We start from the raw sequence: 14,160 nt of genomic DNA on the forward strand, positions 1-14,160 counted from the left end.
ACAATCCGTCGCCCCTTTTATTGCAGGTTCTCAATGACCAAAGCGGAAGCACCGCCGCCACCGTTGCAAATACCAACGGCACCAATCTTGGCCTTCTTCTCCTTGAGCACGGAGGTAAGGGTGGTGACAATACGAGCACCAGAGCAGCCAAGAGGGTGGCCAATGGCAACGGAACCACCAAAGACGTTAACCTGCTCAGGCTTAAGACCGAGGATCTTCATGTTGGCGAGGGCAACGGCAGAGAAGGCCTCGTTGATCTCGTAGTACTCGACCTGCTCAGCGGTCAAACCGGCGTGCTTGATGGCCTTGGGAATGGCCAAAGCAGGAGCAATAGTGAAACGCTCAGGCTCACGCTCAGCATCACCCCAACCAAGGATCTTGGCAACGGGCTTGAGGTTGAGCTCCTTGAGCTTGGCCTCAGAAACGAGGACAACAGCGGCGGCACCATCGTTGATGGGGGCAGCGTTGGGAGCAGTGACGGTACCGTCAGGCTTGAAAGCAGGGCGCATGGCCTTGAGCTTGTCAACGTTCAGGTTCTTGACCTCATCATCACGCTCGACCTTGATGGCGGGCTTGCCACGGCCACCGGGGACCTCGACAGGGACAATCTCAGTGAAGAGACCGGCCTCAGTGGCAGCCTGAGCCTTCTTGTAAGAGTTGATGGCGTACTCGTCCTGAGCCTCGCGGGTGAGCTCGTGGTCATCGACACAGAGCTCAGCAGAGATACCCATGTGGTCCTTCTTGAAGGAGTCGGTCAGACCATCCTTGAGGACACCGTCGACGAGGGTCTGGTCACCGTACTTGGCGCCGTTTCGGAGGTTGGGGAGGTAGTGAGGAGTGTTGGACATGGACTCGGTTCCACCAGCAACGACGATATCGGAGGTGCCGAGCATGATGTTCTGGGCACCAAGGATAATGGCCTTGAGCGAAGAAGCGCAGACCTTGTTCACGGTCGTGGCGATGACGGTTTGAGGGAGACCAGCGCCAAGGGCGCACTGGCGGGCAGGACCCTGGCCGACACTGAAAGATACGAGTTAGTAAAGAACCAATGCTGTCTCGAGTGGTCGAGATCATGATGGCGGGGTAGAGGGAAAACCTACCCAGCAGAGAGAACATTGCCAAAGAAGACCTCGTCGACATCCTCAGGTTTAATACCAGCACGCTCAACGGCTCCTGTATAGTTAAATTAGTATATTGGTCGCTTCCTATCGTATCTCGCGGTGTGGTTTGTTCATACCCTTGATGGCGACTGAGCCCAATTGAACAGCGGTCTGGCTTGACAAAGAGCTATGTCCATGTTAGTCAATGTGAAAAATACGGCAGCAATTGTCCAAGTTGAAAGCATTGCTTACCCAAGGAAAGAGCCGATGGGCGTACGGGCGGTAGAGACGATGTAGACGGGGGGAAGGTTGGCCATTTTGACGGTTGATGATTGATGAAGTTTACAAGAACAAGAAGATCGTCAGATGGGAGCTGTCAGTTTATCAATCATATAAAGGAGCTAGACTTTAGTAGGTGTACGTGGGTGGAGCGGAAACCGGCGGCAAATTTGTTGAGAGAATAGAAGCGAAGCTGCAACCTTCCTTGCCTGCAAGTCTGCAAGTCTGCAAGCGAGACTGAACTTACCTCGAGAAGGAATTAGCTTCAAGGCTAACATTGGATAATGAAGCTGGAAAGTAATCAATGCCCCTCTTACCCGTATTACTGTGTGGTTGCAATCCTCGAATTCGGGAGGCCTTGGAGGGCCTGGAGGGGCACGGCTCTTGCGAATACGCTGCAGGTGCCGCCGTCGGTCGGTGGCATGGATGGGAAGGTAGGTCCCTTGTTGAATTCCGGCCCCACTTGTACCTGCCGCCTCCGTTAGAGGTACCTGACTTTTTACAGTATGATACATGGCACGTGATATCGAAAAAGTTGGCGACAGAGAGCTAGCTGCGCGCAACGCCAGGCGAGTTTTAGTTCTAGGTGACAAGATTGACGACGATTCGAGGCTGCATTTACATTCATTCCTTTGTCGCCAATCTTTTTGCGCATTCACTACAACATATTTGCGCATTAATCAATAATCGGTAAACATGGATGATCTTTACGACGAGTACGTATCTTCTTCAGTCGCGTTTCGAGCTTGAAATGTTGACGGCGCGCTGACTTATCACCACAGGTTCGGTAACTTCATTGGCGAGGAAGTCGAGTCAGAGGAGGGCTCCGAGGTGGGCGTTGAGGCGGGCGACTACGTCTATGATGATGAACCAGATGAGGCCCCTGGCGTGACGGGCCAGGAGCTCATGGAGCTTGACGGTAAGAACCCATGCAAGCTTTCATCCATGGACATATGCTAATTCTTTCGCTCTACAGATGGACCATCAAACGCGATTATACTTCACGAAGATAAGCAATACTATCCGACCGCCGAGCAGGTGTACGGAGCCGATGTCGAGACCCGTGTGGAAGAGGAGGACGCACAGCCGCTGTCCCAGCCCATCATCGCGCCTGTCGAGCAGAAGAAGTTCAACATCGAGGAAGCCGATCTTCCACCCGTCTTTTTCGACCGCGAATTCATGACAGACTTGATGAACTTTCCCGAACAGACACGAAATGTGGCACTAGCAGGACATTTGCACCATGGAAAGACGGCCTTTATGGACATGTTGGTCCTCGAGACACACGACATTACAGACCGATTGGAACGAAGAGTGGGCAAGCACCGCGATGAACAATTGAGATATACAGACATCCATATTCTGGAGAGGGAGAGGGGACTATCTATCAAGGCTGCGCCAATGAGTCTGGTGCTGCCCAGCACCAAGGGCAAGTCGCATCTTGTCAACCTGATCGATACCCCTGGACATGTCAACTTTGTCGACGAAGTCGCTGCCTCCTTCCGATTAGTCGACGGTGTTTGTTTGGTGGTGGACGTTGTCGAGGGAGTTCAGATCAACACAGAGCAGATCATTAAGCATGCTGTTCTTGAGGACATCCCCCTGACCCTTATCATCAACAAGATGGATCGCCTTATTCTCGAGCTAAAGCTACCGCCCAAGGACGCATACTTCAAGCTCAAGCACGTTGTTGAGGAGGTCAACACCATCATCACAAACACAGCACCTACCAAGGCTGCTTCAAAGCGAATAAGCCCCGAAAAGGGCAACGTCCTCTTTGCCTGCACAGATATGGGCTGGTGTTTTACACTACCAAGTTTCGCCAAGATGTACACAGATACTTTTGGCGACATCAACGTCGACGAGTTCGCGAAGCGATTATGGGGTGACATCTACTACAACCCCAAGAAGCGAAACTTCTCACGAAAGCCCATCGACGAGCGTTCATCGCGTTCATTCGTTCACTTCATCCTCGAACCCATCTACAAAATCTTCACGCACTCTATCAGCGACAGTCCTGAAGAATTGAAACCGGTGTTGGCTTCACTAGGCATTGAGCTTAAGCCTTCCCAGTACAAGGCCGATGCTAAGGTGCTCCTGAAGCTAGTCTGCGAGCAGTTCTTCGGCCCTTCAACCGGTTTTGTGGATATGATTGTGAAGCACATCCCATCACCTGTCGAAACTGCTGAGCGATTGCTGGAGAGATATTACACCGGCCCCTTGGACACCAAGGTCGCTACATCAATGAAGACTTGTAATCAGGATGGACCATTAGTCGTGCATATCACAAAACTCTTCAACACAGCAGACGCCAAGAGCTTTCATTCTTTTGGCCGTGTGCTAAGTGGAACAGTCCGGCCAGGCATGCAAGTTCGTGTTCTCGGTGAAGGCTACTCCCTAGACGACGAAGAAGACATGGCTATGGCGAATATTGCAGAGGTCTTCATCGGCGAGACAAGATACAATATCCCTACAGATGGTGTCCCAGCCGGTAACCTCGTACTGCTTAGTGGCGTTGACAACTCTATCGTCAAGTCAGCCACCATCCTCCCTCCTAAACTTGAAGACGACGAGGATGCCTACATCTTTAAGCCTATTACACACTTCACGGAGTCGGTCCTCAAGGTCGCTGCCGAGCCTATCAACCCTTCAGAACTGCCAAAGATGCTTGACGGTCTGAGAAGGATTCAAAAATCCTACCCTCTTATCAAGACCAAGGTCGAGGAGTCAGGTGAACACGTCGTTCTCGGAACTGGAGAGCTGTATATGGACTGTGTGTTGCACGACTTGCGTCGTCTATACGCCGATATGGATATCAAGGTTTCTGATCCTGTCACACGGTTCTGTGAGACTGTTGTCGAGACATCAGCGACAAAGTGCTATGCTATCACACCAAACAAAAAGAACAAGATCACCATGGTTGCCGAGCAGCTGGAGAAGGGCATCTCAAATGATATTGAGAGCGGAGCAGTAAACATCCGCGATCCTATTCGAAAGACGGCCAAGTTCTTCGAAGAGAAGCACGGCTGGGACAAGCTGGCTGCCCGCAGCATCTGGGCGTTCGGGCCTGAGGAGACAGGACCCAATATTCTTCAAGACGACACTCTCCCCACCGAAGTAAGTTTTCTGGGTATATCATGCCGGATATTTCTCGCAGTAGTCCTCTAATATCATGAGCTCGGCTAACCATATCCCAGGTGGACAAGAAAACCCTCAACGCAGTCAGGGAATCTATCCGACAAGGATTTAGCTGGGCAACCCGCGAGGGACCCTTGTGTGAAGAACGTGAGTCCTCTTTTTCTTTTTCTGCAGTTTGATCTTCGTTTTGGACGTTACGTTGTATCGACAGTATACCCGCACTTCTCAACTGAAGAGTGGATATCGTGGTCGTTTCGTTATCAGCTAGTTATACTGGCTGTGGATCACGACAGCGTCAGGGGCGATGCCTTGTGGAGTTGCGAACTCTCCACATCTGACATTCGCCATGCCTTGCCTGCTTGCTGACATTGCACGGCTGGCAAAAGACTTGGCGTCTCTAGATGATGGCGTTCGCAGGGTGTTGATGGTGCCACCCATCTCCGCTGTGTTGGTCGTTTACTTCTGGGTCGTTTACTTCTGAATGGCACAGTGCAACGGCAAGAGCCGCTTGACCGCCATCAGGAACAACCGGATAACAACGACCGGCATGTTTTCCCCTGGTGGCAGATAATAACGCCCTTGAATCCTTGTCCCAGATAATCAAGATACACACACAAATACTATCGATATAGAACGAATACTAACATGAGACAATAGCGATACGAAACACAAAGTTCAAGGTTACAGACGTACTTCTGGCCAACGAGGCCATCTTCCGTGGAGGTGGCCAGATCATCCCCACTTCTCGACGAGCCTGTTATTCATCCTTCCTCATGGCCTCGCCTCGACTTATGGAGCCTGTCTATTCAGTCTCAGTAACAGGACCTGAGGAGTCATACATGGAAGTTTACAACGTGCTTTCACGTCGTCGTGGCCATGTTCTGTCAGATGGTCCTGTTGCCGGCACGCCGCTATATCGCGTGAACGGATTGCTACCAGTCATTGACAGCTTCGGTTTCGAGACAGATCTACGAATCAAGACTCAAGGTAGCTCTATGGTGAGTCTCGTCTTTGACAGCTGGAGTATCGTGCCTGGTGATCCTCTCGATCGCGAGCAGATCATCCGCCCGCTCCAGCCTGCTACTGCACAAGCCACTGCTCGCGATTTCGTCCTCAAGACACGAAAGCGCAAGGGTCTCAGCGAAGACGTTAGCGTCAAGACTTTCCTCGAGCCTGAATTCTACCAGAGTCTAATGGAGAGCGGAATGCTGGGGGAGATCTAGAGCACTCAAAGTCCGGATGGTTTAATTCGCGAGGCAGGGATGAAACAAGGGTTGCGTGTGTAGGCTCCTCCCAGGATCATATTGTAGCTTAACCCCAAAAGGATGGGATCTTTTGCTATCATCAGAAATATAGTCATAGACTAGGGCTTGGACAACGTGTGTTTTTGCTACAAGGATGAAAGTTGAAAGTTGGTGGCGTACTGCAAAAACGTTAGGAGGCTAATTAAAACGACCGGAAAGGTTTCAGATGAACCAGCATAAACAAGGAATAATAATCAGAAATCAGGGCCCGATGTTTGATGCTCTCTGACCTTTGTTTCGACCTCTTTTTTCTCATTTCGGACGAGTCTCAGCCTGTCGTGCGAGTTGACTTCGGTTATGACTAGCTCTTGCTACCTTGTCACCGACAATGAGTGTGTACTTTGCTCATTGGTAGGTTTGCGACGTGACGATGATGCTAGGGGATTTTATCCTCTCTACTTTGCCGTGCAGGTTGTAGCGTCATGGGTATGTATACGACAGCCTGTGCAACAGGTTAATAAGAGGCTAAGTACAATTTTATGGTATTAGGACTAGCGTCACCGTTGAGATCAGTCAAGCAACAACATGAACTACACCTACGGAGAAAGAATCAGAATTGCCCCAGCGGCCTCGTGGAAGTTTCTACGGGACGATGAGCCGGTGATCTTGATGGGTCTTTTTTCAAGAAACCTTGCCGGATTTCAGGGACCATGGCATCAACCTCGTGGAAAAGTGTATGACGAAGCGGTTGATAAGCATTTTGACAGGGATATTGACAGGATGTAAGGTTTGCTAGGAGCATCGGGAACAACAATGGCTCTGAGCCGCCCCATCTACCCGTATGCCAGGTACATTGGCCTCAGTGTAAGGGATAATAAAAAGCAAATCCACGCCTGAAGGTGGAACGTTAGTCTTAAGTGCTGACGAGAAGCGACGAAGGATGCACTTGCAAACTGGCAAGCTCCTTATTGGCCATGGGTTGATTTTACCAAGACACTGACGGCCCATTGCTGTCACGAGAAAGCAACATATGCAGGATTGGTTACAGCCAAGTGTCTCTAGGAGTACATGACAAGATTTTGCGGAGTGCGGACAAATGCATCCGATCATGTTTACTTGCTGATCGGCACTCAGAGATGCATGTCTGCCAGTCAAGCAAGTTGAATCGCGAGCCAATCCTGGGGCCTTTTAGCAACCGGGGGTCTTCCTGCGGGAGTTGCAAGATCGGGGGATCGTCACACAGCCGCAAGGCAAGGTTGCTTCCCCCCAAACATATCATTTGAGACTGTCGAAGGGGCATGCAAGCTTTGATCCCGGCGTCTACAACACCGCAAGCCAAGTGCACGGGGGAGGCGGGGGCTAGTCCCTGGGTAATAAATAAATAAATGTATGTATTCGGGATGGTAGAACTCCTGGAGCTGGGGGCGTGGCTGTCGGCCACGAGGATATGTTGCCAATACAAGTGTAGCGCAGTTACACATAACCCACCAGGGCTTGACCGAAGAAATGATATGATCAGTAGTTTAATTCCCCAGCTCTTTCGACCTGCCAAACGGGAACTACTTGTCTTGGCAGGACATACATCACGGTAGTCGAGCTACGTGAAAGGCACACGACGGCTCTTGATAGTGCACCCATGCGCTATAAAAGCCCTTGTCACTTGGCCTCGAAAAAGGGCCGACAAGTCAAGCATGACGTTTCGTGACGGTAGATTCCGCACCTGTCAAGGAGTCGAGGCCAGGAAGAATAGGCATGGGGGGCCCAGACTCTGTCCAGGACGTTGAATTTGCGGCGAAAGTGGGGGACTCTGGCACGCGTAACATTGTAGGGCGGAACTTTGTGTGGTACGAGAATGGTTCCCAAAACGGAAACCTAATCGTAGCATCTGGTCGACGTCGTTCTTTATGCATGATAAGATGAAGAAGAAGAGAGAGGCTCTCAGACGATGTTGAAGAAATCCGTGTAAATGTGAATATGTGCTATTCTGTATGTAATCTCCAGCGGTTGCGCTAAAGTCTAGCCTGTGTAGCCGCAACAGTGCCGGGTCTGGGGCTCAATGACATTGTACGGCTCCGACTAAAAGACTCCAAAATCAATAGTCTGATACGTACAGTTACATGCCCATATGGTTGCGGTGTAATTGTTCACGTATTAGAATATCCGTTTTGAGCAGCGTGATATGTTCGCGGTGGTAGCTTGAACCTTATTTAGATGAATGAGGGGCCTTGATTGATGTCCTTGTTTCTCCTCTCCAATCACGAGTCGGTATTTTCCCCAGTTGTATGTTTATTACCAGTTCACCGGTTCAGTCCCTTCAAGACTAATGAATACCCCGTCTTGGATGCCGAGATTCAAGACATCGATGGAAGGGTAGTATTCTCGCGTTTGCCATCAAGCTTCGGTACGAAAACGATGTCGCGTTTTGGTTATCAAAATAGCAATGACACCATGCGATAGTGGACAACGAAGATCAGCAAGCATTATCCATGCGATTTTGAAAGCTTCTAAATGAGTGAGGGTCGACGATGGTAAGTCATGACTAAACGCATGTTTCCAACATCTTGTCCAGAACTCCCTTCAGGGTATCGTTTTCCAGAGCGGCAGCAACTCGCTCCTTGTCGCCCAACTGCTTGTTGACTTGATCGTCTTGGTTGTGACTATTCTCCTTGCAAGTCACATCAACGCGGTAGTTGGGCGGCAGTGCTTGTTCAAGTCTAACTCGAACTCCAAGCCCAATGACAGTAGCCAATGAACAGTGTGTGATGGTTGGTGTGATCTCCACAACCACCTGCACGATTGTGTTTGGATCAGGAACACCAAAAGCGGGAGAGGGAGTAATGTGGATATCAGAGAGGTTAATCACTGACAGCTGGCCCAGTGAAACCGGGTGCTCAGGGTCCGAGATTGTTGAGATCAGATCTATCCAATGTTAGTATCATATATCCATAAAAGACGCAAACAAATGCTAGGTCGCTTGGGTGATATGAAGATATTCGTGGAGCCGAGCCTCAGTGTCACTGGACATGAAGATGTGGATGTGGCGAAATCACCAACAAATCACTCAAGTGGGCTTGAGGGCACATACCATAAATCTCTTGTTCATCAATGGCTTCGGATGAAAACTCGTCATGTTGGTCATTGAGTTGAAGCCATGCAGCAGACGTCGGGCCGGCAAAAGGGCCTGATAGATAGGATGGCTTTGCAAAGATGATATCGTCGTATCTTGACTCAGGTCCCCGACGTGGCTCAACCTTCTTTTGCCGGGTTGGCAACTGCGAAGCGCTCAGGATTGTCGGGTTCGCATTATCCAAAGTCGCCATTGTGAATATGCGATAGTTGTGCGAGCTTAAAAGCGAGATATGCAGGGATCTCAGGTGGCCAAGGCTTTGAGGCTATCGAGGCGAGGTGATGCAGCAAGGAATAATAACAATCAGGGGCCGGCAAGCAGAACAGATTCAGGAGACCGGATGGTGGAGTTTGATGACAGCTGCAATTGTTGTTATGGTCTTGGTTTCGTTGTTAACGAACCAGGTTGTCGTTGTATGGGGAGGAGTTGAAGTTGAAGGAGGAGGGGTATTACATCAAACCGGAGGCGTTACGCCACATCGGAGGAGCCTCGTGGTGAGGCGCAGCACTATCGACTTTCATTGAACCCATTTTTCCCCGAATTACTAAGTTGAATTTTGCTGATGATCAACATTCGGTAGATGTTGAAGAATGATATTTACTTTTCATTGGATATTTTTGATCAAACTTTGAACACTTTCATCGCACGCAATAGGTGCGTGTAATTCAACGAGCAAGGATCTTAGGCGCGGGGTGTAAGATGTGTCGTAGGTTGTATATTGCTTTACCGCTATGTACCAGCATCCCAACCATTACAACACGCACAAACTTAGTAGCTCACTGATAAACAATGCTGGCGGTGAGAAATGACAATACATACGTACGCATTGCAATTTCCATAGGTAGTCTGCTAATAATGTCTGGTCTCCACTACTTTAAAAAGTTCTCGAGGACACGGCCAGCACGGACAAGTATTGACAGGTCCCATATTAGGGGTGGGATGGAGGGGCGTCTTCAGCAATCTGACAACCCCTAGATGTGGTCATGGCAGACCATGGCATGGAGATTGAGGACGGAATGCCGGCCGAGTGTTTCTGGAACATCCGTGGGATGTTATCCGGGACGACTATCCTTGCAAGGAACGCGCTTGGAAGACGCTCAGAAGCGCTGACTCGGTTGCGATTGGGCAATGGCCCGTATGGCGTAGCTCTGATCGTACGCACCAAAGGATCGTGGCGCACGATCTATGTAAAAGTCGGAGGTGGTTTCTCTAATAGGGTAGCTTCATCGACTGACTATTTTGACCAGCAGTACCAGCCAGGTCGGACCGGGAAGATTATCTGCAGGACCGTTCCCGCTCCCACAGTTTACAACTACATACTACTACGTAGTGCAGCTGTCTATTGACTTGAATCATACGCGCTGATCATGGCTGCCAAAATGCTAGAGATTGCTCCGCGGCCCGATTCAAAGTGGGCGGGCAGGGCCATAGGGAAGCATTAAAGATCCAAGGCTGGAAGAGACAAACCAACGCCCGCACGGTCAAGATATTTTTACACAACTATTACTAACAACTGAGGATCGTTGCCCACTGTACTATAGCCGACTCAGTTGTAATGCAACGATAATGGGGCAACGATTTACCCTGGGGTTAGTTCGCATGGGTTATTTCACAGTGAGTGTTGGGGGGCTCAAGGCTCACGTCTGAGCCCTTGATAAAAGACTGAAGGAATTGCAGCAATCATCATCCGCCAATAAGGAACTAGGGGAGCCATTTCCGTTGACGCGCGGTTTTGATTGCCCACTTTGAATGAAGTACAATGAGGTTTCTAACGGAGGACGCCGACAGGTGACATGGACATGAAGCATAGCGAAGCGAGTCTCCCCAAGTTTGTCGCACCGACCAAAAAGAATAGCAATGTTCTGCTTGGGGAAACACTGAAACCACCACAGTATGAAGATGAAAGTTTAGTCATCTCCCCGAACTACTAAGCTATCAGTTATCGGACCGTGCCTTGTAGTTAGAAACATAGAAAAAAGAAATTCATGAAAAGAAACGGGGATCCCCGTCGACATTGGAAGCAAGGACGGACAGTTCTGTAGCCCACGAGTTTGAGTTGGGATCCATCGGGGAACTGTACCTCGGCACAACCCCAACTCCACTAACAAAGTCCCTGATCTTTAACGTGTGTGCTTATCCCATACAGTAGTACAACAGGTAGAAACAACCTACGCATGTGAAAGCAATTTATCGTTGCTTGCAGTTGCACCTTCAATGCGAGCGACGCCGCAGGCGAATCATCCTCGTGTCTCTCATGCGGGAGCACTAAAAGCGAAATAGAGCCAAGGAGACCATAACATGGGTCTATTCTAATATGTTGACCGTCATTGAGTTGTCCTGTTTCTCCAGCCGATCTTTAACAATGGCGCTAGGGAACCAAATTCTTTTCCACTTGAGGAATAGATCTTTGCTCTCTGGGTACGGGTTGAACGGTAGGATGGGTCCGAGGGTATGTTGTTTTAATCTAAATTTGTACAGTAATAGTTTATTGGCTGGGTCGTCTCAAAATACGAGCAATTTATGAATGTCTGTCGACCTTGGTTGATGCTATCATGCCTTACTCCACTGTTGGGTTGGTGCAGGCTGTCTGTCAGACAAGAAGAAGCAAGACTTCCCGTGTAACCAAATATGATGTGTCACGCCTAGATCGACCAAAAAGAGCGTCTTGCACCCGGAGCACTGCATATTCTTCATCTCCGAGACACTGTCAAATGTTCATGCAAGTTTGTTACAAATCAACTGTGGTTCTGTCGTTGGTTTCTCCTTCATGAACCACATAGCCACAGCGATTTTGGCCCCCGAATCTAACGGCATGTCCGCGTGGCATGGCTGCAGCCGACGCCATCGTCCTGCACGGGCGATCTTCATGCGGCCACTTGAAATGAAGAGCAATACCCTGAATTAGTAGGTATGGAGGTATTTATTCTCATCTGTAGAGGCATGAGTCGTCATTCCGCTGTGGTGGCAAGATACTATACCAAGGCGTTCTACAACGGAAGAGCTAGCTTGATTATCTTTGGCTTGCTTGACGAGGTTGGGCAATAGATGCGACGACTAGTCCACTGTCATGTACAACCCAGCAGAAGAGCCATACATCATACGTCCTCTTTGTGTACATGGAGTCCAGAAACAAGGTACAGAAGCAGCACGTTACAGGTTTGGCATCTCCCGAATAGGACAATTGCAGATATTGGCACAGGAATTGTTTAGCATTTCATCTATTTGTATGGGTCAGGGAAATTCATATCTAAGTTTCCAGGCGCTAGTTGGCCGTGGTGTCGGTATCTGGAGCAGGGCCCTATCAATCAATGCAGATCAGACTATGCGTAAGCCCAATATAGAAGGCAGATGGGCGCCTGTATGTGTTGATGTACGTATCCTAGCCTGCAAAGGGAGAACATGACAACAGTGCACGCAAGATCAGGGGTCAAAGAGCCCCTAGTCTATAGTCTAGTATGTGTGTATCGAGGGGACATGAGAGTCGTCGATTCAAGACATGTTGACAACGTGAATTATTCTGACTCGATATACTCGACGTCGGTAGTTGGTCGTTGTATACAATAGGATGTGCATTATACTCACTCGAAACGACAGACAATCTTATCTCCTTAATTATGAACATTCTGTTGCCATGAATAGAATCGGGAAGTTTATGTAAGAGGGAAGTTTCGCGGATGAATAAACGTCCATTCAAAAAAACCTGGCTAAACTTGGGACAAAACCACTTGAGCCGAGGCACTCCTTGTCAAGGATAACTTACTTTTCTTTTTATTGACGGGGATGCCACTAAGACAGCCACTGTCGTGCTTTCAATAGGTCCTGTCTGGTAATTACCAATGGCTGACTTACCAGGGGAGCTTTCGAGGCGGTTTCATTATGGCGATCATACTTGTATAGATGTTTATAGTGCGTCTTTTGGGCATCATGTGCACAAACGAAGCGCCTTTTTTCCGCCATGTTTAAATTGCAGTGTGCTGAATAGACTTGTATTTTGAGACATGAATTGACTACCCGAGATTCTAGTCAAACTAAAGGGTCAGGCATTCATCCTAAATTATAATAGTTGCAGCAGCTGACGTATCTGTATTATGTATCCAGGGAGTAAATACCTGTACATGCTATTTTGAGCATGGCGGACCACGATGATCAACGGTCAACCGTCAATCGTTTCTTGGCTTGCAACACAACTACCCTGTTTGTAGAAAATCGTCAAGAATATATTTGTAGCCTGCCAATCAAGATACGCAATACTCGAGAATCTCAATAACCGTCCTCCAGAGCCGAGGGGCGACACCTGGCACGCTAGGCTAGGAGTCTAATAAACGAGGACACAGAAATCTTGACAATTCATGACGCTAGAGCTGTACTTCACTGCACTTCTGATACATGCCTATTGTTCCGCATCCTGCGTCAATGTTGTAGCGTGTGTACTGTACTGTAGCGTCGTGGAGGAGGAGTCCCTACGCCCGCAAGCGTCTGTCTGCATCGCATATAGATCCGTTTTACCATACTCCGTAGGTAAGGCTACGGGTCGATGAACAGAGTTTCCCGTGGGTACGGGCGATTAATACGGGATGGATACCTGCCGTACCCGTCCTGTACTGTATCGTGGACAGTGTCGATTCGGGAAGCTGGAAATCTTAGAAAAAAAAAGCCTTTTCAGCCCTAAGTGTCAAGTTACTTCTTTCTCCAATAGGTGATGTGCATGCTGCAACTAGCCCTGCGGCATGGCATGTGCGTGACGGAAGGTGCCTGAGCCCGCGTATCTCGAATGTTAACTGGTAAGAACGGAGGGGAAGAAGCGAGGCAGTTGCTTGTTAGGAACCAGAACAGGAAGGAAACTAAGAAGGGAAGGAGTGGAGGAGGTTGCACAAGAGCCGAACACCATCATTGTCGTTAATCAACCGCCAGCACACACACACACCATCGGCATTCCGTTCAAGCTTCATCATCATCGACACCAATAACTCAGTGCGAGAGATCTCAAAACACTGTTGCAGTTCAATAGGGCCCTGGTCTGGTCTCGAGGCTGGGCTGGTTGTTCATGTCCATCCCATGGAATGCCTGTCACACATCCACATCCACATCCTTGAGACGGGATGACCCCCCTCCCCCCCTCCTGCAACCTCCCAGGCGTTCAAAGTCCTTGGCCGAGCACGATCAGTTTTGTATGTACATGATGAAGTTCTGAGGGGAAGCATGTCTCCAATCTGCCAGCTTTGCAGTCCGCATCTGCGTCTGCGACTGCAACTGCACCTGGTTGTCACAGCCA

At 49.3% G+C, this 14,160-nt stretch overlaps 3 protein-coding genes across 3 annotated transcripts; 1 reads left to right on the forward strand and 2 right to left on the reverse strand.

The window, feature by feature from the left end:
- Window positions 1-17: 17 nt before the first annotated feature.
- Window positions 18-1,417, reverse strand: ERG10 (erg10, acetyl-CoA C-acetyltransferase; the record flags this gene model as incomplete). Its single annotated transcript, XM_044856727.1, has 4 exons — window positions 18-1,020; window positions 1,101-1,173; window positions 1,238-1,287; window positions 1,353-1,417. The coding sequence occupies 4 exons, from the start codon at window positions 1,415-1,417 to the stop codon at window positions 18-20; spliced, it is 1,191 nt and encodes a 396-aa protein (XP_044704040.1).
- A 658-nt stretch (window positions 1,418-2,075) lies between these two features.
- On the forward strand, window positions 2,076-5,740 carry FPOAC1_012372 (uncharacterized protein; the record flags this gene model as incomplete). Its single annotated transcript, XM_044856728.1, has 5 exons — window positions 2,076-2,095; window positions 2,162-2,298; window positions 2,356-4,496; window positions 4,577-4,664; window positions 5,175-5,740. 5 exons carry the CDS (start codon window positions 2,076-2,078, stop codon window positions 5,738-5,740), a joined length of 2,952 nt encoding a protein of 983 aa, XP_044704041.1.
- A 2,560-nt stretch (window positions 5,741-8,300) lies between these two features.
- On the reverse strand, window positions 8,301-9,081 carry FPOAC1_012373 (uncharacterized protein; the record flags this gene model as incomplete). The annotated part of the gene is made up of 2 exons (XM_044856729.1): window positions 8,301-8,680; window positions 8,847-9,081. 2 exons carry the CDS (start codon window positions 9,079-9,081, stop codon window positions 8,301-8,303), a joined length of 615 nt encoding a protein of 204 aa, XP_044704042.1.
- Between the last annotated feature and the right edge of the window lie 5,079 nt (window positions 9,082-14,160).

The sequence above is a fragment of the Fusarium poae genome, chromosome 4, assembly GCF_019609905.1.
Source record: "Fusarium poae strain DAOMC 252244 chromosome 4, whole genome shotgun sequence".
Lineage (NCBI taxonomy): Eukaryota > Fungi > Ascomycota > Sordariomycetes > Hypocreales > Nectriaceae > Fusarium > Fusarium poae.